At 36.2% G+C, this 22,731-nt stretch overlaps 2 protein-coding genes across 2 annotated transcripts; both read right to left on the reverse strand.

The window, feature by feature from the left end:
- Positions 1–11,624: 11,624 nt before the first annotated feature.
- On the reverse strand, positions 11,625–12,569 carry LOC101686185 (olfactory receptor 5B17-like). The gene has a single exon (XM_004777665.1). The coding sequence runs from the start codon at positions 12,567–12,569 to the stop codon at positions 11,625–11,627; it is 945 nt and encodes a 314-aa protein (XP_004777722.1).
- An 8,741-nt stretch (positions 12,570–21,310) lies between these two features.
- LOC101686461 (olfactory receptor 5B3-like) lies at positions 21,311–22,249 on the reverse strand. Its single transcript, XM_004777666.1, has one exon. It carries the CDS (start codon positions 22,247–22,249, stop codon positions 21,311–21,313), a length of 939 nt encoding a protein of 312 aa, XP_004777723.1.
- Between the last annotated feature and the right edge of the window lie 482 nt (positions 22,250–22,731).

Below are 22,731 nucleotides of genomic sequence, written 5' to 3' on the forward strand. Positions count from 1 at the left end.
GACATGCATGGCTTCAAGGTGTCAGTGCTTTTTGATGTCTGGTAGCTTTTCTCTGACTTGTATTTTGTCTCTTTCTTTCTTTCTTTATTTTTTTTTTTAAGATTTTACTTATTTATGTGACAGAGATATACACAGTGAGAGAGGGAACAGAAGCAGGGGATGTGGGAGAGGGAGAAGCAGGCTACCTGCTGAGCAGGGAGCCCAGTTATGGGGCTCAATCCCAGGACCCTGGGATCATGATCTGAGCCTAAGGCAGACGTTTAATGACTGAGCCACCCAAGTACACTTGTATTTTCTCACGTACTGTGTTCACCTAGATCTTTTGTTTGCCCCAGTATTTCTCATTCCGTCCTACCTCTCCTGTGTTAGTGGTTTGTTAAACATTCTGTGTAAGAACACTCACACTGATCTCTTTTGCTTAATTTCTTCCTTTTGATCCACATTTTAGCAGGGGTTGAAAGATTCCTATTTCATTTTAGACTCATTCTCGCTGTTATTATTGTCAACACTTACCAGTTCATAACTATTGAAATTTGAAAATCCACAGCTGCGGATTTGACTCTAACTCTGCAGATTGTTCTCAAGAAAGCACGATGTTTAAAATTTTTTATGTATATTTGAATCTTTGGAGGTGCATCCAAACAGTACCTACAAACAGTAGGTAACTACTGTTTGCTACCATCTTCCTCCTGGCCCTTCCACATACTACATGTCTGGAATTTATGGTATTTTTGGTTGTGAACCCACCACTCAATAATATTATAAGCTATAATTTCTTATTTAGCATTTGCTATGTTTTATGACAACTGGAACGTTCTTACTGGGTCCTCATGGATAACTCAGTATAAAATTTCTATCTCAAAATCCTTAACTCACTCATATGTGTACAATGATTTTTACCATGTAAGAGAACATAATCACAAATTCCAGGATTAGGATGTGGGCATACCAGGAAGCATTATTCTGACTGCCACAATGGGTATGAAAAGGATATATAATAGGTAAATTATCTAGAGAGTTAGAGATTGTTGAAGCTGAGACACCTTCACAGATCTTGTGGCCAAGTTTCTGATTGTATATAATAATCAACAGAAGAGCAGAAAGAGGTGTTAACTTCTCCATGGTCACATATCTGGAATGAATCTGTTCCCAAATCAGATTTCTGGGGATTAATAATAACTGTACTACAGTGCTTATGTGATAGTTTATCTCCTAGATAAACAGAAATAAGAAAATTCAGACAACCAGGCAGGCAAGTGGACACCAAAGATGAAAGATGGCAGGATGAGGAATGGATGGATAGATGGACAGAAATAACAGAAGAGTAAGGGGTATAAATTGTGTATGCACACACAATAACAAAGACACATACATATAACCTAATGTACAATTAAGAAAATGAAGGATTCAGGATGCCTGGGTGGCTCAATCGGCTCGGTCATGATCCCAGTGTCCTGGGATCGAGTCCCACATCGGGTTCCTTCCTCAGTGGGGAGCCTGCTTCTCTCTCCGCCTCTGCCTGTCACTCTGCCTGCTTGTGTGCACTCGCTTTCTCTCTCTCTGACAAATAAATAAACAAAAAAATCTTTTAAAAAAGGAAAATATAGTATTCAAGAAATCATGTGTCTTCTTAAAATTCTACACCTAGTACGAAATGTTTAAGATATAAAACTATATCTCACTGATATTAATGCGTGTGGCTTTAATCATTGCATTGTCAAATTTTTTAGATACTCAAGTAATAGAAGGGCAGGTTGTATGGAAATGGTATTAAAACTGGAGTTCAGGGGCGCCTGTGTGGCTCAGTGGGTTAAGCCACTGCCCTCAGCTCGGGTCATGATCTCAGGGTCCTGGGATCGAGTCCCACATCAGGCTCTCTGCTCATCAGGGAGTCTGCTTCCCTCTGTCTCTCTCTGCCTGTATCTCTGCCTACTTGTGATCTCTGTCAAATAAATAAATAAAATCGTAAAAAAAAAACTGGAGTTCATGGAGCACTGGGTGTGGTGCAAAAACAATGAATACTGTTACGCTGAAAAGAAATTAAAAAGAAACGAGAAAAAAAACTGGAGTAAGGATCTTGGTACTTAGATGATGATCCTTCTAGAATCTAAAGAGTGTCATTTCATGATGCTTGGTTAGTTATCCGTCAATAACATGTCAACACAAAGTAAACAGGAGAGATTTACCACCTATTCAATCGAGTACAATCTATCATAGTTGCTGAGTAAGCCCCAGTTGATGGTTTTTCTTTTTTTCTAATGCAAGTATCCGATTTATGCTTGATGTCTAGACATCCACTCAGAGAGGCAAACACTTCAAAGATTTCTATCTAGAATAAGCACATTGCCAGCCACCAGATAAAGAGCCAGCTCCCCACCCCCTTGAGTCCTTGGTTTTAGAGATCTTGGTTGGTTTAGATAACCTACCATCTGTGCCACTTACTTTTCTCTTCCTATGCTTTAAATTCTCTTTTATGTATTAAATTCTTCACTAAAGAGCGAACCCAGGATACTCTAGGCTCCCATCCTTCATACCAATAAAAGCAGAACCCAGGCCTGCTCTCTTTCTCTATCCATGATCTTCCTATGTGGCCTCAGGTGTACCATGTGATTTCCAGGACCTGTGAGTAATAAACCTTGTCTCTTTCAGAGTTACTTGGTGGTTTTTGCTGAGCATGTCTTGCAATCATTTTAAGAACCACAAGGGTCTATCCAGCCACAATATTGGTTATCAATAGCCTTAGAACAGCACAAAACAAAACATTTATACTATCCTCCCTCTTAAGGAAAGCAGCAGGAAATATCATAAATTCTACACTACTCTCTGTTGATTAAAATGTTTTTACATTTGAATCCTACTTAAGACTGTGTTTCAGAAAGTGTCCAAAAAACTAGATACGAGCTCAAAAACTCATAGAAGAGGTAGCTGCCCCAGTGCTTCTGCATCCATTACATTTTTCACTAAAAGTATATATCCAATATAGAAGCTTACCTTGTTCTTGAAAAGAAGGAAAAGACAATCCTGAACTGTGAGTCTGAAATCAGAAATTCAGACCTGCAAGAATGTATAAACAATTTTCGAGCATATCTCAGATATTGGTCAAAATGTTCCAAGGTGTCTGAAAAATGTCCCAAGGTGTCTGAGACATGGAGAAATAAAGAAGGATCATGAACATGGAGCTAGGAAGCCAACTCTCAAGTCTTGCAATTACCTTGGATTTTTCTTTGTGTTAGGAGGGTCTTTACCTTACACTGAGCTCAGTTTCCTTGTTAATGGCATAGAAAAAATAAAATCAATTCTCCCCTGATTTCACAAAATGTTATCTGTGAATGAGTGTGGGTCTATGAAGATATTTTGTAGAGGTTATCCTTTCAATATAGAATAATCTAATTATTATCTTGGGGTTTCCCCCCCAGCTCTGGTTGCAGAGTCACTGCCAACTCTCCATTTGGGGAAAGACTGCTGTGTGTACTAAAAAGCGTTAGCATTAATTTGCATAAATGGTGACTGAATGGGTATACTCAGGGTCTGGTCCCTTTAAAATATTTTCAGGTGGAGTCATGATATGATTTCAGAGCCTGATGAATGAGAACCAGGAGAAATATGTAGGCATAAAATTCCTACGGGATGTGAGCCCAGTGATGGGTATTAGGGAAGGTATGTACTGCAGAAGCAAACAACGAATCATGGAACACTACAACAAAAACTAATGATGTACTGTATGGTGACTAACGTAATAAAAAAAATTTTTAAAATTTCCTAGGGGACAGGCCCCTATGAGGGCAATCACTTCTATCTAGGGAAGAAGCAATTAAACTGAATATAGGCATATACTTTGTTGCATTGAGTAGCACACAGATGCATTTGTGAAAATAGTTTTCCTTGCCAGGGTATGTGAGTGGCTCATTTGGTTTAGCATCTGCCTTCTGCTTAGGTTGTGATCCCAGGGTCCTGGGATTGGGTCCTTCACTGGGCTCCTTGCTCAGTTGGGAGCCTGCTTCTACCTCTGCCTGTCCTCTAGACCCCCTATCCCCACCTCGGCTTGTGCATTCTCTCTCTCTCTCTCTGAGACAAATAAATTAATAAAATCTTCAGAAAAATTTTTCCTTCCCTCAATTTTATTAAGTTGTCATTCAGTACATAAATACTGGGTATAATATTTTTGCATTTTTTTATATTATTGATATTTACAATATGTTCTAAAAACATTTTGGTTTTGGTTTACCATCTATTTTATTTATTTCACTGTTTCCTCTTTCCATTATTTTACTTGTTATAATTAAATTGTAAGCTACTGGATTTTTAGAGATCAATAAATGAAATCCCTGTTTTTCTTTCTTGTGTTTACAACAAACCGACAATATGGCACATTGGCCAAAAATATGGAAAGTAAATTCAGCCTTAATACTAAGAAATCTGTTCAGAAATTCAATTCAGGTCTGTAGACAGATGGACTTCTATACTACCCTGAATTACCCTGTCACAACAGATGCTCTTAATGCTCTATCCACATCCCCCAGGCATTCACGTGGCTCCAAAAGTGAGAGTTGGGGACTCAAAAAAACATGAATAGGTGGTCAAAGGTACAAGTTATATGATAAATAAGTTCTGAGGATATGATGTACATCATGAAAACTATAATTAATAATACTGGTATATATATTTGAAGGTTTCTAAGATATTAGATCTTAAAAGTTGTCATAATAAGACTAAAAAAAAAAAACCTTGTAACTATGTGAGGTCATACATGTTAGCCATTGTTATGGTCATTTCTTTTATTCCATGACTTTATATATTATTTTACTTAAATTCAAGTTAGTTAACATATAGTATCTTATTAATTTCAGGGTAGAATTTAGTGATTCATCAGTTGTATATAACATGCAGTGCTCACTATGCCAAGTGCCCTCTTTAATGTCCATCACCGAACCCAACCTCCCACCCACCTCTACTCGAGCAACCCTCAGGTTTTTTTTTTTTTCAGTCCATAGATAAATTACTCTCTTAAGGCTCATTTCCTTCTTTGTTTTTATCTTATTTTATTTTACCTTACCTTCCTCTGGGTTCATCAACTTTGTCTCTTAAATTCTACATATGAGTGAAATCATATGGTATTTGCCTTTCTCTGACTGACTTATTTCGCTTAGCATAATATACTCTAGTTCCACCCACATTGCTGCAAATTGCAAAATTTTATTCTTTTTCATGGCTGAGTAATATTCCTGTGTGTGTGTGTGTGTGTGTGTGTGTGTGTGTGTGTGTGTGTGATGTGAGATACATATATATCCCACATCTTTTTTAACCATTCATCTGTTGATGAGCATCTGGGCTCTAGTTTGTCTATGGTGGACATTGCTGCTGCAAACATTGAGGGTTGCAATTATTTCAAATAATTATGTTGTGTCTTAAAATTACATTATGTGTTATATCAATTACATCTTAATAAACTAGAAAGAACAAAATTTGAATGGTCAATGTAATTAACCAGATTGAGGAGAAAAAACACACAATTATATGATTTATTACTTCATAAAAAGTATTTGCCAAAATCTCCAATGACTTCATGATAAAAGCAACTAGAAATCTTAGAAGTGAACTTCTTCAAAATTATAAAAAGCATTAATGAAAAACCCACAGCAAACATCATACCTGAATGTGAAAGAGTGAAATACTCCCCTATAAGATCACATGCTAGACAGTGTGCCTGCTTTCACCACTTTTATTCAAAGTTGGGCTGAAAGTTCCATCTAGAGTAATTACACAAGACAATAAGAATTATAAGGCACATAAATTGGAAAGAAAAAAATCACATGATTTTCAGATGATATGATCTTATATAAAGAAAACCTAAACAATGTGCAAGAAACTATTAGCTAATAAACTTATTGACCAATCAAAAATAAATTGTGCTTACATATACTAGCAATAAACAATCCCAGAGAAAATTAAGGGGAAAAATTCCACTTAAAACAGCATCCTTATGTTAAAATACAGAGGAATAAATTTAACCAAGGGATGAAAGGGATGGGTGCCTGGCTGGCTCAGTCAGTTAAGTGACTGCATTCAGCTCAGGTCATGATGCTGGAGTCCTGGGATTGAGTCTTGCATCAGGCTCCCAGCTCCACAAGAAGTCTGCTTCTCCCTCTCACCTTCTCCTCGCTCATGCTCTCTCTCACTGTCTCTCTCTCAAATAAACAAATACAATCTTTAAAAAAAAGGGGGGGGGGAGGAAGGGCTTTACACTGAAACTACCAAATAAAATTGCTGAAATTCAAGGAGGCCTAAATAAATGGAAAGACAGTATATGTTCATGGATTGGAAGATATGATGCTGTTTACTGGCAATATTATCCAAAGCGACCTAGAGAATTAATGAAAATTCATATCATACTAAAATGGAATTTCAAGGGACCATGAATAGCCAAACAATATCAAGAAGGACAAACAAAGTATGAGGACTCATACTTCTTGATTTCCAAACATAATACAAATATGAAATAATCAAAGAAATTTGATATTGCCTTAAGGATAGAGACATAGATCAACTGACTAGAACTGAGAGACAAGAAATATATATATATATGTATATATATATCATGTATATATATATATTTCTTGTTTATGTGTGTGTGTATATATATATATATATCCAATTGATTTTTTTTTTTTTTTTTTAATTTTTTATTTTTTATAAACATATATTTTTATCCCCAGGGGTACAGGTCTGTGAATCACCAGGTTTATTTTTGACAAAGATGTTAAGTCCAGTTAATTGGAAAAGAAGTCATCAACAAATGGTGCTGAGACAACGAGATGCCCAAATTCAAAAGAATAAATTTGGACCCCTTCCACACTCAACATATAAAAAAACAGCTCAAAATGGCTGATGACCAAAATATGAGATCTAAAAACATAAAACCAGCAGAAAATATGGGGAAATGTCTACACATTGGGTCTGGAAATTGTTTCTCATGTATTACACCAAACACAAGCAACAACAACAAAAAAACATGCTTCTCCATACCTTCACTTTCAGTCTGGATGTGTTCTTAGGTTCAAAGAAGGACCATCTGTACCCCAGTGTTCATAGCAGCAATGGCCACAGTCGTCAAACTGTGGAAAGAATGAAGATGCCCTTCAAAGAAGATGCCCCTCAACAGATGAATGGATAAAGAAGATGTGGCCCATATATACTATGGAGTACTATGCCTCCATCAGAAAGGATGCATACCCAACTTTTGTATCCACATGGACAGGACTGGAGGAGATTATGCTGAGTGAAATAAGTCAAGTAGAGGGAGTCAATTATCATATGATTTCGCTTATCTGTGGAGCATAAGGAATAACACGGAGGACATGGGAAGATAGAGAGGAGAAGGGAGTTGGGGGAAATTGGAGGGTGGGATGAACCATGAGAGACTGTGGAGTCTGAGGAGCTAACTGAGGGTTTTGGAGGGGAGGGGGGTGGGAAGTTGGGTGAGCCTGGTGGTGGGTATTGTGGAGGGCATGTATTGCATGGAGCACTGGGTGTGGTACATAAATAATGAATTTTGGGACACTGAAGAGAAATATAAATGAATAAATAAAAATTTTAAAAAGAAATTTAAAAAATGGGTCTACCCCATGGCCCTGCAATTGCACTTCTGTTTATTTACACCAGAGATACAGATACAGTGAAATGAAGGGCCATCTGTACCCCAGTGTTCATAACAGCAATGGCTACAGTTGCTAAACTGTGGAAAGAACCAAGATGCCCTTCAGCAGATGAATGGATAAAGGAGATATGGACCATATACAATGAAAGATTATGCCTCCATCAGAAAGGATGAATACCCAACTTTTGTGTCAACATGGACAGGACTGGAGGAGATTATGCTGAGTGGCATAAGTCAAGCAGAGAGAGCCAATGATCATATGGTTTCACTTATTGGTGGAGCATAAGGAATAACATGGAGGACATTGGGAGAAGGAGAGGAGAAGTAAGTTGGGGGAAATCAGAGGGGGAGATGAACCATGAGAGACTGTGGACTCTGAGAAACAACCTGAGGGGTCTGGAGGGGAGGGCATAGGGGGTTGGGTGAGCCTGGTGGTCAGTATTAAGAAGGGCATGTATTGCATGGAGTACTGGGTGTGGTGCATCAACAATGAATCTTAGAACACTGAATAAATAAAATAAAATTTAATATTTAAAAAGAAAGAAAAGAAGAGTGGATTTCAAACTTTTGTGTATCAAAGTATGTTTTCAAGAAAGTGAAAAGGAAATCTACAGAATGGGAGATAAAATTTGCAAATCATATTTCTGACAAGGACATAATATGTAAGATATATAAGGAACACAAAGAACTCAACAACAGAAAAACCAATAGCTCAGTTGAAAAATGGACAAGGCACCTGAACAGACATTTCATTGAAAAAGATTTACTACAAGCCAACAAGCCCATGAAAATATGCTCAAAATAATGGGCATTAAGGGAAAGTAAATCAAAATCACAAGATACATTTTCACACCCATTAGGATGGCTATTATTAAAAAAATGGAACTAACAACTTGTATCAAGAATGTGGATAAATTGGAACCATTGTACATTGTTGATGGGAATGTAAAATGAGACAGATGCTACTGAAAACAGGTTGGTGGTCTTCAAAAGTTAAGCATACAATTATTGCATTAACCAGCAGTTCTGCTCATAGTAATATTATCAGAGAATGAAAACAGGTCCTCACACAATACTTGTGCATGAATGCAAATAGTTATGCTGCATTATTAACAATTGCCAATAGGTGAAAAACACCGAACTGTCCATCAATTGAAAATGGATGAAAAGATGTGGTATATACATACAATGGAATATTATTCAGCCATAAAAAGAAATTAAGTACTGATACAGATGCACCACAGATGAGCCACAAAAACATTAAACTGAAAAAAGAAGTCATACATTTAAAAAAATCACATATTATATGATTCTATTTACATGACATATTCATGATAGGTGAATCCATAGAGATTGAAGGCAGATATTGGTTCCCAGGGGCAGGGGGCCTTAATGGGTGTAGGGTCTTTGTGAATGAAAAAATCTTTTGGAATGAAATAGATGTGATGGTTGCAGAACACTTTGAATGTGCCAAATACTACCGAGTTGCACACTTTGTTTATTTTTGTTATTGAATTAAATTTGAACTGATTTAGTTATGTTAATCACACATAAATTAAAAAAGGAGAAGGATAGAGAAATTAGATGATAGGAGGAGAAAATAATGTGACCACAAAAGTAGAGATTGAACTGATGGTAATAAAACCAGGAATATGGGTCAGCCATCTGAAGATGAAATATACAAGGGACAGAGTCTCCCCTTGACACTCTGGAGACTGATGCTTTTATTTCATCCCAGTGAAACTGATTTCCAACAACTGGCCTCCAGAGCTGTGAGAAAGCAAATGTGTGTTATTTGAAGGCCCCAGAGTGTGCTCAATTGTTACAGCAGCCATAGGAAACTTGTATAAAATCTTTATGATCTTTGTTGTGTTCAACTGTATTCTCAATTTAATGTGTGACTGCAGCATAACCTAATGTGTTCAGTTGTTTGTGTTCTGTTTTTACAAACAGATACTGAGTTTCTCTGGTTCCTCTTATATGCAGCTTTTCATTCCTTAAAATCTTTTACTGAGCCTCAACTCTGATCTAGGCCTGAGTCTTTGTTAGACACCAGACAAGAAATTGTACTAGGATGCATAGAACTTTTATTTTAATGGGGAAAACAAACAAACAAACAAAAAGGAATAAACACACAAAAATGAATATACAATGTTTTGATCAGTATCAAGAAGGAAAAGATGATAGATGCAAATATTTGTTGGTTTTTCCATGTTACTTTGTTTCTACACAAGCTCACATTTCATTAGATACTCTTGAGTTCTATGAAATAGACGTTAGTCTAGGTTCTGAGAATACATACCTAAGTAAGATAATATTTTTGGTCTCCAAGGTTTGCAATTCAGTACCAAGTTAAACCTACGAAAACAAACCAATATAATCTATAAACGTTTTAATAGTTCTATGGAGAAGGTTGACAAATTAGATTAATGAAAGGATAAGAAAAGGAATAGAAGGGAAAGGATGCAAATACATTTTGAGCAGCTACTCTGTTTCAAGCACTGTGCTAAGATTTGGCTCATTCAGTACCCATTTAATATAAGCCTGTGAAACTAATGGGCATTAGTTTCCCCATTAGAAACTCAGAACCCTTAAATAACTGGCCCTATATCATAAAGTCTGGCTTGGAATGAAATTCACATTGAATTTGTCCTCTCTCCAAAACCTGTGCTAATTTTATTGGAGCTAGGCACTTTGGGTATGATATGGAGGCTGGGTGAGGATTCACAAAGAAATCATTGTTGAATCAAACTGTATTGGAGAAATTGATATTTTTTTCCAGGCTATATCTTCCCCAATCCCACAACAGCATCCAGATGGTCATATGTGAAGCGCTCTCTGTCTGTTAGTGTAAATAATATTAGCTGCCAACAAGCAAACTCCAGAATGGCAGTGGCATGACCACAGAAGTTTTTCTTGCTTGCATATGGCTCCATTAGTTGTTCTGTAGGAATGTATTCCTACATTCATTTGTACCAGTTCTTTCCATTTAGTGGTTTTGTCATCACTTGTGGTCTGAATTGTCTTCACCCAGCTGGTGATGAATAGAATGAACAGGACATCACATGGGGAGGTTCATGGGCAGACTTGGAAGTGGCATATATGACCTGTACTCACATTCCGTGGACAAGAACCAAGCACATGGTCAAATTAACTATATGAAGTGTGGAAACATAGAGCCTATGTATGTTTCCAAGAGTAAATATAGTTTGGAAAAGAACTAACCAGTATTTTCCATTGTAAAGCTTATGAACATCAAATATCCATCTTACACTTTCTCTCATACAGAAAATTTATTATCCCCTCCATAAAGGAAACAACATAAATCCCAATTAACTAACACAGAAGCACAATGTCCAGGCTTTCCTACAGGTTAAATGGTCTTCTCTACCCAGGCCATGTGTGGCTCCTTGTTGTCCAGCAATTATACAAAGAAAACATAGTTCATTCCACATTCACACCCAATAAATAGTGTTGGGCCTGAACAAAGATAATTGGGGAAAAAAGAGCCTCCATTCCGAACAGTCAGCAAAGAAAGACACATAAAATTTCAGTTTAGAAAATGTTATGGAATTGACAGTAAGTAGTCTGCTCCACCTGGTGACTGGATATATGACCCTGACTTTTCTTCCTGGGGAAAACTCCATTATCCACTGTTTTCCTTACTACATGTTCAAATCTTTTAAATTTTTTTCTTATCCATTATTTTTTATTACCATTTTGGAAGTACATCAAGGAAAAACCTAAGTGTAATACAGCAATAACAAGGAAGGTTTATTCATAAACTGCTTTCATTAAAAAATATCATATTTGTTCAGCATTTCAGATGCTTGTACCTGCTATTAAATTAAATAAATAGACAAAATTCGAGTGATTGACACGTTTTAATACTCTATATGGGCATGAATATTGAGTTATGACATGGAGAAGATTTAAGTGGGATGAAAAAACTTCTGTGAATTCTAGATCACTAGAAGATTAATCCTGAAGAATATCTTGTCTTCTCAAAACTCTTCTTTATAGCATTCTTGACCTCTTTGTTCCTCAAGCTATACACAATAGGGTTCAGCATTGGGATGACCATAGTATAGAACACAGATGCCATTTTGTCTGTGTCCATGGAATGATGGGAACTTGGTTGTAAGTACATGACAATGACTGTCCCATAAAACAAGGAAACTGCAATAAGGTGAAAAGCACAGGTAGACAAAGCCTTCTGGTATCCCTCACCTGACTGTATCTTCAAGACAGTAATAAATATGAACATGTAGGAAGTCAAGATTATAAGAAGGGCAAAAAAGATATTAAAGCTTGAAATAAGCATGAGAATCAACTCATTAATGTCTTTGTCTGAGCAAGTCAGAGTCATGACTGCTGGAATATCACAGAAAAAATGATGGACCACATTGGACATACAGAAAGAGAGACTGAATGTATCTCTAATATCAATAGCAGCAGTTAGAAAAGCAAAGACGTAAGAGCCTATGGCCAGACGAGTGCATACACCTGTCGTCATGGTGGTGGTGTAATGGAGGGGTTTACACACTGCTGCATAGCGGTCAAAAGCCATTGCAGCTAAGAGGTAGTTTTCCACAGTTGCAAAGAATACAAAAAAGAACATCTGCACAGCACATGCATTGTAGGAGATGACCTTATCTCCTATAAGCAATCCAGCCATGACCTTGGGAGTGACTGTTGAGGAGTAACAAAAGTCCACCAGAGACAGGTTACTGAGGAAGAAGTACATGGGAATGTGCAGACGAGAGTCCAGCAGGATCAGCATGATCATCCCCAGGTTCCCAATCAGAGTGACGAGGTAGATGAGGGTAAACATTAGAAAGAGAGGACCCTGCAACTCTGGGGCATTGGTTAGTCCCAGCAGGATGAATTCTTTCACCTCTGTGTTATTCTTCATATCACAAGATGTTCTATGGCAAAGAAAGGAACACAATGATGAATGAAACTGGTTGCACAGAAATGGAAATGTACAAGCATTATTCTATTAGAGCAATAATTTGTTCTTTAATATTCTCTATTTCTAAAACATGTCATGGCAACCCAATTTAGTGACAACTCTCTCTAGAGTAATAAGCTTTTGGATAATGAGTGTCCTTACAGATCACCTTCCCAACTTCTAGATTATGTATATGAGTATACTGAGTTGCAGGAAAGGCTAACAAGTTATCCAAGTTCACATGTTTGGAATGAATCCATCTCCTATATCATATCTTTTATTTTTTTTTAATTTTTTATTTTTTATAAACATATATTTTTATCCCCAGGGGTACAGGTCTGTGAATCACCAGGTTTACACACTTCACAGCACTCACCAAATCACATACCCTCCCCAATGTCCATAATCCCCCCCCTTCTCCCAAACCCCCTCCCCCCAGCAATCCTCAGTTTGTTTTGTGAGATTAAGAGTCACTTATGGTATCTTTTAAATCTAACAACTTACACTTCCACAGTGTTCTCATGCCAGGTGCTTTGTATGTGTATATTTATTTAATCTTCTCATCAGTCCTATTAGATTGTTTAGTTATTCCTCTCCTATAGATACCTAGTAATTTGGCAACTGAGAGATCAAGTAGTTTATATAAGTTTAGTTAGGTATTAATGGACAAAGCCAAGCTTTAGACACAAAAGGATTCCCAACCGAAGAGTTGTTAATAAATTTTTTAATGTAATTAGATTTTATTTAAACTCTCTCAGCCATGTTTCATATTTTTCAAGGTAGAAGCTTTGCAAATATTTATCACATTTAACTCTATTTCATGTTTTTGATGCTATTAGAAATAATGTAAATTTAATTTCTGATTGTTTATTGCTAGTATATAGAATTACCATTGAGTTTTGTATATTGACCTTCTGACCTGCGAACTTACTCAATTTACTTATTACTCTTGCTAAGATTTTTGTAGATTAGATAAAATTCTCAATGTATACAATAATGTCATCTGCAATTAAAACAAACTTATTTTTTCTTTACTATCTAATTGCCTTTTTAAATTGCTTGTCTTATTGCACTAGTTTCAATCTGCACTAAAATGTCATATAGAAGTATTGAGAGCAGACATATATTCTTGGCTTTAATTTTTTTATTAGAATTTTTCTTTCTTATTTATTTTTATTTTTTTTAATTTATTTTTTATTTATTTTCAGCATAACAGTATTCATTATTTTTTCACCACACCCAGTGCTCCATGCAATCCGTACCCACCACCTGGTACCCCAACCTCCCACCCCCTCGCCACTTCAAACCCCTCAGATTGTTTTTTAGAGTCTATAGTCTCTCATGGTTCACCTCCCCTTCCAATTTCCCCCAACTCCCTTCTCCTTAATGAAAAGCATGGTGTCTCATCATTTAGTATAATGATACCAGAAGATTATCACAGATGTTCTATATCAGGCTGAGGGTATTCCCTTTTATTTCTTGTTTGTTGAATTTACTTGGGGGGGGTATTGGAGAGGGCACGGATTGCATGGAGCACAGGGTGTGGTGCAAAAACAATGAATACTGTTACGCGGAAAATAAATTAATAAAAAAATAAAACATATTTTGACATGTAATGAATTTGAATTAACCTTAATTTCATTCAATTTATACTTACTTGTCTCTATTGTGCTGAACTTAATGCCTGGAATAGAATAGTTACATAGTTCACAGATAAATGCATAGTAGGTGCAGTGGACTAGATGCAGCATGAGAGCCATGTACAATCAACAAAGGCAATTCTGAACAGAAGGTGTAGCATTGGATGTTAAGGCTTGTTCTCTGAGAATCATGTGTATACAATCACATATCACCCCTACCATTTATGACTGGGAGACATTGGTCCTAACTTCTCTAAGTCTCTATCCACCACCAAAATGAAAGTGCTGTTGAAACCTACCTTAAAGGATTATTGTAAGAATTTAAAGACATTGTGTATAAAAAGAGTTAGAATAATGAGGGTACCAAGCACAGTCCTAAAGAGTAGTAGCTATAATATTTTTAACATAGAACAATGGTCTCTATGTTGGTGTAGGAAAGTAAAGTGACAGATATAGGGGGCTGGGTTTTTTTTTTTAATGTTATTTTACTTTTTCAGTGTTCCAAGATTCATTGTTTATGTACTACACCCAGTGCTTCATGAAATACGTACCCTCCCCAATATCCACCACCAGTCTGGGTTTAAGTCTGTTAACCTTAACCTTTGATTTGCCTTTTTGTACATGCTGTGTAAACAGATGTTTGGTTTTCTCCCTATTTTTCACTCTGTGCTCATGGCTATGTCAATCACTTTGTATGAGAACCGAGAGATCTTCAAGTTTTTCTTTTCTTAATTTCTTTCTTGAGACACACGTTTTACCCTATCCCTCTTTCTTAGACCCGTTCTTATGTCATTCCTAAGAACACTGAGCTGGATCACAGATATTGATGGGTGAAAATTCATGGCATGGGGGTTGATACTAATCTGAAGATCTATTCATGAGAAAAAATTACAAATCTTTATATTTTTACTTGAAGCTTTGTGAAAGACATGCATTCTTTGGTAGCTGCTATTCTTTACCATCTCCCTCCTGGGTCCTAAACACATTTCTTTTTTTTGCAAGTCTTCACCTTAAAGTATTTGTGTTTGTCAACACCTCATACACATAATATTTTATTATGATAACACATATATATCATTTGCTGTGTTCTATGATGACTAATAGCTCTCCTGAGGTTAGCAACAGCTTAAAATTCCTGCTTATGTGTAGCCAGTCTCATATGGATAAATAATATGGATAATAGATGATACTGATGATGATGATAATGATCATGATTATGATGGTAAATAGAGCAGAAGAGAAAGAGATATAAATTGGGTATGTACACACACTTGCGTGCACGTGCACGCACACACACACAAATAGTCTTATTTACTGCTAAGAAAATGAGGAGTTGAGAAGTTATGTGTCTTCTTAAAATTCTACACCTAGGATGAGATAGTTAAGATATAGATACCTGTCTAACTGATCCTAATGCCTGTAGCTTTAATCACTGTATTGTCAGATTTTCTAGATGAACAGGTAATAATGGAGTAGGTTATAGGGAAATAATAGTGAAAAATATGTAAGGGTCTTAGTGGCTTCCTGATCATCTTTCTGGAAAGGAAGAAAACGTCATTTCACTGTGTTTGGTTAGCTATCCCCTCAGTGACAAAACACACAGTAAATAGAACTTATTTAACACCTACCTAATCAGAGTATATATCTATCATAGGGTTTTCTTAACCTCTTAAGAAAAGCAGCGTGGAATTTCAGAAATATTTCTCTGCACTTTCCTGATTACAGTGTTTTCCCCTGACTCCTATACTTATGCCAATATTCAGAAATAGTGTTCAAACAACCGGATGGGAGCTCAAAACTCACAGAAGATGTAGACACCCCAATGTTTCTTCATCAATTACAGTTTTCACTGCAAGTGTAGATTGAATCGAAACTTACCTTACTTTTGAAAAGAAAGACAGTGCTGAATTGTGAGTCTGCAATCAGAAATTCAGCCCCAAAAGAATGTTATAATTAATGTTGGAGAAATTCTGTCTCATGTTCTGGTCGAGACATTCTGAGTTCCCTGAAGCATGATCATACGGAGAAAAGATCATTAATATGGGCCTCCTAGGAAGCCTGTACTTAAGCAGTGCATCTACCATGGATTTTTTGAAGTATTCAGAAGATGATTTACCTCCTACTGATCTCAGTTTCCTTATTTATGATAAGGAGATAATTAAATTATCTGTCCCACAGACTTTTTAGAATTGTATTTGTGACCAGCACATGAGGGCAGATGTAAGCCCTTAGTAAGAGCTTAAATTTTCAACATGAAAGAGTTTAATTTTTATTTCAGGATGTCTTCTCTGCCTGTCATTGCAGACTCACTGCAAATACCCAGTTTGGTGTCTACAACAAGGTTAGGTTTTAGTACAATAAATGATGAATAAATGGGCTCCGCCCAAAATCTAATCCTTTTAAACAACATCATGCATCATCATGATGGGATTTCAGCCCATAATGAACAAGAACAAGGAGAAAATTGTACAGGTATGGAAATCTTGGGGGAAAAGACCCCTGTGAGGGCAAACACCTCTCCTCATCCCAATTATATAAGGCAGAAACAATTAAACTGTATTCAGTGACATAATTTGGTATGCTGTGTAACACATACATACATTGGCAATATTGCTCTCCTTTCTCTCTCCTCCCCCACTTAAAAAATTAAGGTGAATTTTGGTGCACCTGGATGGCTCATTTGGTTAAGTGAGGTTATGATCTCAGAGTCCTGGAATTCTTCCTGCGTTGGGGTGCCTGCCAACCAGGGGGTCAGCTCAGCTGAGGGTCTGCTTCACCCTCTCCCTCTGCCCCTCACCCCTGCTTGTACTCGCTTGCTCTCTTTCTGTCTTTCAAATAACTAAATACAATCTTTTAGAGAATTATGGCAACTTTTACATACACTGAGTGGTTTTGTTTAATTAATTTACATTTATTATTATTTTTGATATTTGTTTTTTAAATTTAATTTTTTCAGTGTTCCAAGATCATTGTAGGTGCACCACACCCAGTGCTCCATGCAATATGTGCCGTCCTTAATACCCACCCCCAGGCTTACCTAACCCCCAACCTCCCTCCCCTCCAAAACCTTAAGTTTGTTCTCACAGTCCACAGTCTCTTATGGTTCATCTCCTCTTCCATCATCTCATGGTTCATCTTTCCCTCAATTCACTTTCCTTTCTTTCTCTTAATATCCTCCATGTTATTCCTTATGCTCCACAAGTAAGTTAAACCAATGATACTTGACTTTCACTGCTTGATTTATTTCACTCAGCTTAATTTCCTCCAGTTCCATCCACGTTGACACAAAAGTCAGGTATTCATCTTTTCTGATGGAGGCATAATATTCTATTGTATATATGGACCACATCTTCTTTATCCATTCATCTGTTGAAGGGCATTTTGGCTCTTTCTACAGTTTGGTGATTGTGGCCATTGCTGCTATGAATATTGGGGTACAGATGACCCTTTTCTTCACGACATCTGTATCTTTGGGGTAAATATCCAGTAGTGCAATTTCAGGGTCATAGGATAGCTCTGTTTTTAATTTCTTAAGGAATCTCCACAGTGTTTTCCAAAGTGGCTGCACCAACTTGCTTTCCCACCAACAGTGTAAGAGGGTTCCCCTTTCTCCACATCCTCTCTAACACTTGTTGTATCTTGTCTTGTTAATTTGGGCCATTCTAACTGGTGTAAGATGGTATCTCAGTGTAGTTTTGATTTGAATCTCCCTGATGGCTAATGATGATGAACATTTTTTACATGTGTCTGTTAGCCATTTTTATGTCTTTGGAGAAGTGTCTGTTCATGTCTTCTGCCCATTTTTCTTATAGATCTTTGATCCCAGCCCTTTATCTATTATGTCATTTGCAAATAGCTTCTCCCATTTCATGGGTTGCCTCTTAGTTTTGTTCACTGTTTCCTTTGCTGTGCAAAGGCTGTTTATATTGATGAAGTCCCAAAAGTTCATTTTTGTTTTTGTTTTCCTTGCCTTTAGAGATATATCTTGAAAGAAGTCACTGTGGCCGATGTTGAAGAGGTTACTCCCTATATTCTCCTTGAGGATTTTGATGGATTCCTGTCTCATCTTGAGATTTTTCATCCATTTAGAGTTTTATCTTTATGTAGAGTTTATCTTTGTGTAAGACAATTTCATTTTTGTGTAATTTATTTATATAATATATTTCATTTTGTGTAATTTCATTTTTCTTTGTGTAAGACAGTTTCATTCTTCTGCATGTGGCTGTCCAGTTTTCCCAACACCATTTGTTGAAGAGACTGTCTTTTTTCCATTGGACATTCTTTCCTGCTTTGTCAAAGATATAATTTACTATAGAGTTGAGAGTCCATTTCTGGGTTCTCTATTCTGCTCCATTGATCTATGTGTCTGTTTCTGTGCCAATACCATGCTTCCTTGATGATCACAACTTTGTAATATAGCTTGAAGTCAGCTATATTATGATGAGATGCTCCCAACTTTGGTATTCTTTTTCAACATTCTCCCAGTGATTCAGTGTCTCTTCTGATTCCATACAAATTTTAGGATTGTTTGTTTCAGCTCTGTGAAAATAATTTGATAATTTGATAATTTTTAAATTATCAAATAATTAAATAATTTGATAGGGGTCTCATTGAATATGTAGATTGCTTTGGGCAGCATAGACATTTTAACAATGTTTATTCTTCCAGTCCATGAGCATGGAATGTTTTTCCATCTGTTTGTGTCTTCCTCAGTTTCTTTCATCAGGGTTCTGTAGTTTCTGGAGTATAGATCCTTGACCTCTTTGGTTAGGTTTATTCCCATGTACCTTATGGGTTTTGGTGCTATTGTAAATGGAATCAATTCCTTAATTTCTCTTTCTTCAGTCACATTATTAATGTATAAAAATGCCACTGATTTCTACAGATTGATTTTTGCATCCTGCCACATTGCTGGATTGCTGTATGAGCTTTAGTAATTTGAGGGTGAAGTCTTTTTTAAAATAATAGTTAGATATGTTTCCAATAAGAAAAACATCATTGCAAAACTATAAGTGAATACTTGTGTTGTTCTACACTTCCCCCAAAATAGTAGCATAAGAATATTAGCATATTCAAGTACAATCTTACAAATACTGAAATATTAAAGCCTTCTATTATCTAGAGGTGACAAATTAGATGATGATACACATTTATGTGGATAAGTTTTGTATAATATAGTGTTCTCTGAGGATCAAAACTAAAAGCATAAAAATTGTGCATTATACTAGCATATTGAATGTGCATCATTTTTATTATTGACAGATATTGCCACGTTTATATTCTAGATATTCTGAATCATTTCAGTTAATTATATTTCATATGTATGAAGTAATTTTCAAATATAATCAGATACTAACTCTTAATCTCACATTTAATGTCTTTCTTATGATTTACCTACTAGCATTTATTTGTTGTGTTACTTGGCATTTAATGAGACATCACTGCTAATTAAAAATTATGAGATTATTTCAGATGAGTCACTTGATTATAGGAGCCAAGAAATCACTGTGTCCAAATATTAGAGTACAAATACTTGGTGAAAATGTAGATAAAAATATTTAAACAAAGCAGAAAATCAACTGTTCTTCTTGAAATGCATTATATATTTATCTAAAAAGTTTATGCTGTAGATAATGCTAAAACCGCCAATGCCTAAAGAATTATCATATTGATACATTCTGACTCAGAGCTTAATTATTTTATTCATTCATTTATTGAAAATCTACTATGAAACAGATACCCACTTATGTATTGAAGATTGTGTTGTAAAGAAAACAAATAAAGCCATAGCTTTCACAGAATTTAAATTCTAGTTGGGGTACATGGATCATAAACAAGGAAACAAATAAATATATAAGAGATGAAGGTTTATAAGGATATGAAGAATAACACAGAGTGAGAGAACACTGTACATAGTGAATAAAAAGGGATTGTTTTATAAAAGTGGTCAGGAAAACATTGTGTAATAGTGTAACAATTAAGCAATGATCTTAAAGAAGTAAGGGAACATTCTACACAGAGAAAAGCAAGTACAAATGTCCTAATCAGGAACATGATTGAAATTGTAAGATTGTAAGGAAATAGGAAGAAAATCATGTGAATGAAGTAGGGCAGAAGAATAAAGAGGCAACAAAAATAATTTAGATCAACAAAAGAAACATGAAATATGAGCATTAATCATTCCAAAGCATTTCCAGAAGCAAAATTTTACTAGTTTTCAGTGAGTTTTTAAGTACTGTGTGAATTGGTAATAATATCTGAAGAAATTAAAAAATACATCTAGTCTTCTTCCATCTTCTCATACTCTGGCTGCGTTTTACCTTTTTGAAAAGTGTAATATGAGCATGTTAGTTCTGTAATGACTCAGTTAAAACGGAAATATTAATTCACTTAAGATGCTATATGTATCTGTGAAGTGTGTAAACCTGGTGATTCACAGACCTGTACCCCTGGGGATAAAAATATATGTTTATAAAAAATAAAAATAAATAAAAAAAAATAACTATAAGATGCTATATGTAAGCATCTCCCAGTAAAATGAGCTCTCCAAAATCAGAACCTTTCATTGAGTATTATATTATTTTCATTCTGAAGTTAGGACTCTTAGAAAAGAATTCAAATAAAGAGGTGAAAAATACAGGAGATAAATTTCTACTCTAATACATGAAATAAACATTCAAATTATTATTATAAAACACTAGCAACATTCCATTTAATTTTGGGAAATTTCCTACTCCAGTGTGTATGTATCATCATGGGCACATGCATGCACTTCTGTTCATGATCTCATCTGTGCACTTATTTTATGGGTCTCTGCATTGATGCAGTAGAAAAATGCGTGTAGAATAAGTGACTAAATCCATATCCTAAATAAAATTTTGAAAATTAAGCCCTAAGACATCTTGATCATTCTTGTTGAGGCTTTTATTTGTATACATAACGTTTGCTTTTTTTCTTTTTTCAGTACAAAAGAGTTTTGAAGAAGTTAGTCTACCACATCAGGAGCTTAATTTCACTATGGCCTTATTGTAACTAGTTAGTGTACATTGTACAGTGTTAAAATCACAATCCTAGAGATAATTTTGACTCTAAAATGGTCTTAATGAATGCATTCTTGACTTCCTTGTTCCTCATGCTGTAGACCACAGGGTTTAGCATGGGGATGACCATCGTGTAGAACACAGATGCCATTTTGTCTGTGTCCATGGAATGGTTGGAGCTGGGCTGTAAGTACATGAAGATGACTGTCCCATAGAAGATGGACACAGCAGTGAGGTGGGAGGCACAGGTAGATATAGCCTTCTGATATCTTGTAGATGAGTGCATCTTCAGGATGGTGATAAATATGAATATGTAGGAAATCAAGATAACCAGGAGAGCAAAAAAGATGTTGAAACTCACAACATAAACAAGAACCAGCTCACTGACATAGCTATCAGAACAAGAAAGAACCATGACTGCTGGAACATCACAGAAAAAGTGATGGATTACATTGTTCATACAGAAAGAGAGACTAAATGTGTCTCTAATGTGGATAGAGGCATTCAGGAAACCACAGACATAGCAGCCTATGACCAAACGAGCACACACACCTGTTGTCATGGTGGTGGTGTAATGGAGGGGTTTGCACACTGCTGCATAACGGTCATAAGCCATTGAGGCTAAGAGATAATTTTCCACAGTGGCAAAAGCTGCAAAAAAGAACATCTGAGCAGCACATGCATTGTAGGAGATGACCTTATCTTCTATAAGTAATCCAGCCATGACCTTGGGAGTGACAGTTGAAGAGTAACCAAAGTCCATCAGAGACAGATTACTGAGGAAAAAGTACATGGGAGTGTGGAGATGGGAGTCCAGCAGAACCAACATGGTGATCCCCAAATTCCCAACCAGAGTGATGAGGTAGATGAGGGTGAACATTATGAAGAGGGGAAGCTGCAGTTTTGGGTCATTGGTTAGTCCCAGCAGAATGAACTGTGTCACTTCTGTCCTGTTCTCCATCAATGTTGAGAACCACCAATGCTCTGTGACTACAAGAAGAAATAAATGGGTGATAAACAAAAAAAACGTACAATGCCAGTGTACATATAGTGTGTGTTATTTCATTAGAGCAATAACTTGTATTTCAAGATTCTCCAGATAAAACATTAGCTTGACAACAAAGTCAATGCACTAATTACATGTAGATTTACAAACTGCTGACTCTGAAGTAGGGAGCTTCTCCTCAATTCTAAAATTTTATAGAATTGTGAAATGAGGTGTAGAAAATTGACTAACTTGATCAAGATGACTTGTCCAGAATGAATACAGTTCCCTTTTTCCAAGCCTGGTAGAGCAGATACTTGCATGCTGCTGACTTGCCAGGAACTGCCGTAGACACAGTAGGTGTACAGATAGTCCCCAACTTACGATGCTTTGACTTAATGATTTTTCAACTTGACAATGGTGCAAAAGTGACACACATGCAGTAGAAACCATACCTT

The sequence above is a fragment of the Mustela putorius genome, unplaced genomic scaffold, assembly GCF_011764305.1.
Source record: "Mustela putorius furo isolate JIRA1106 unplaced genomic scaffold, ASM1176430v1.1 tig00000127_pilon_pilon_pilon, whole genome shotgun sequence".
NCBI lineage: Eukaryota > Metazoa > Chordata > Mammalia > Carnivora > Mustelidae > Mustela > Mustela putorius.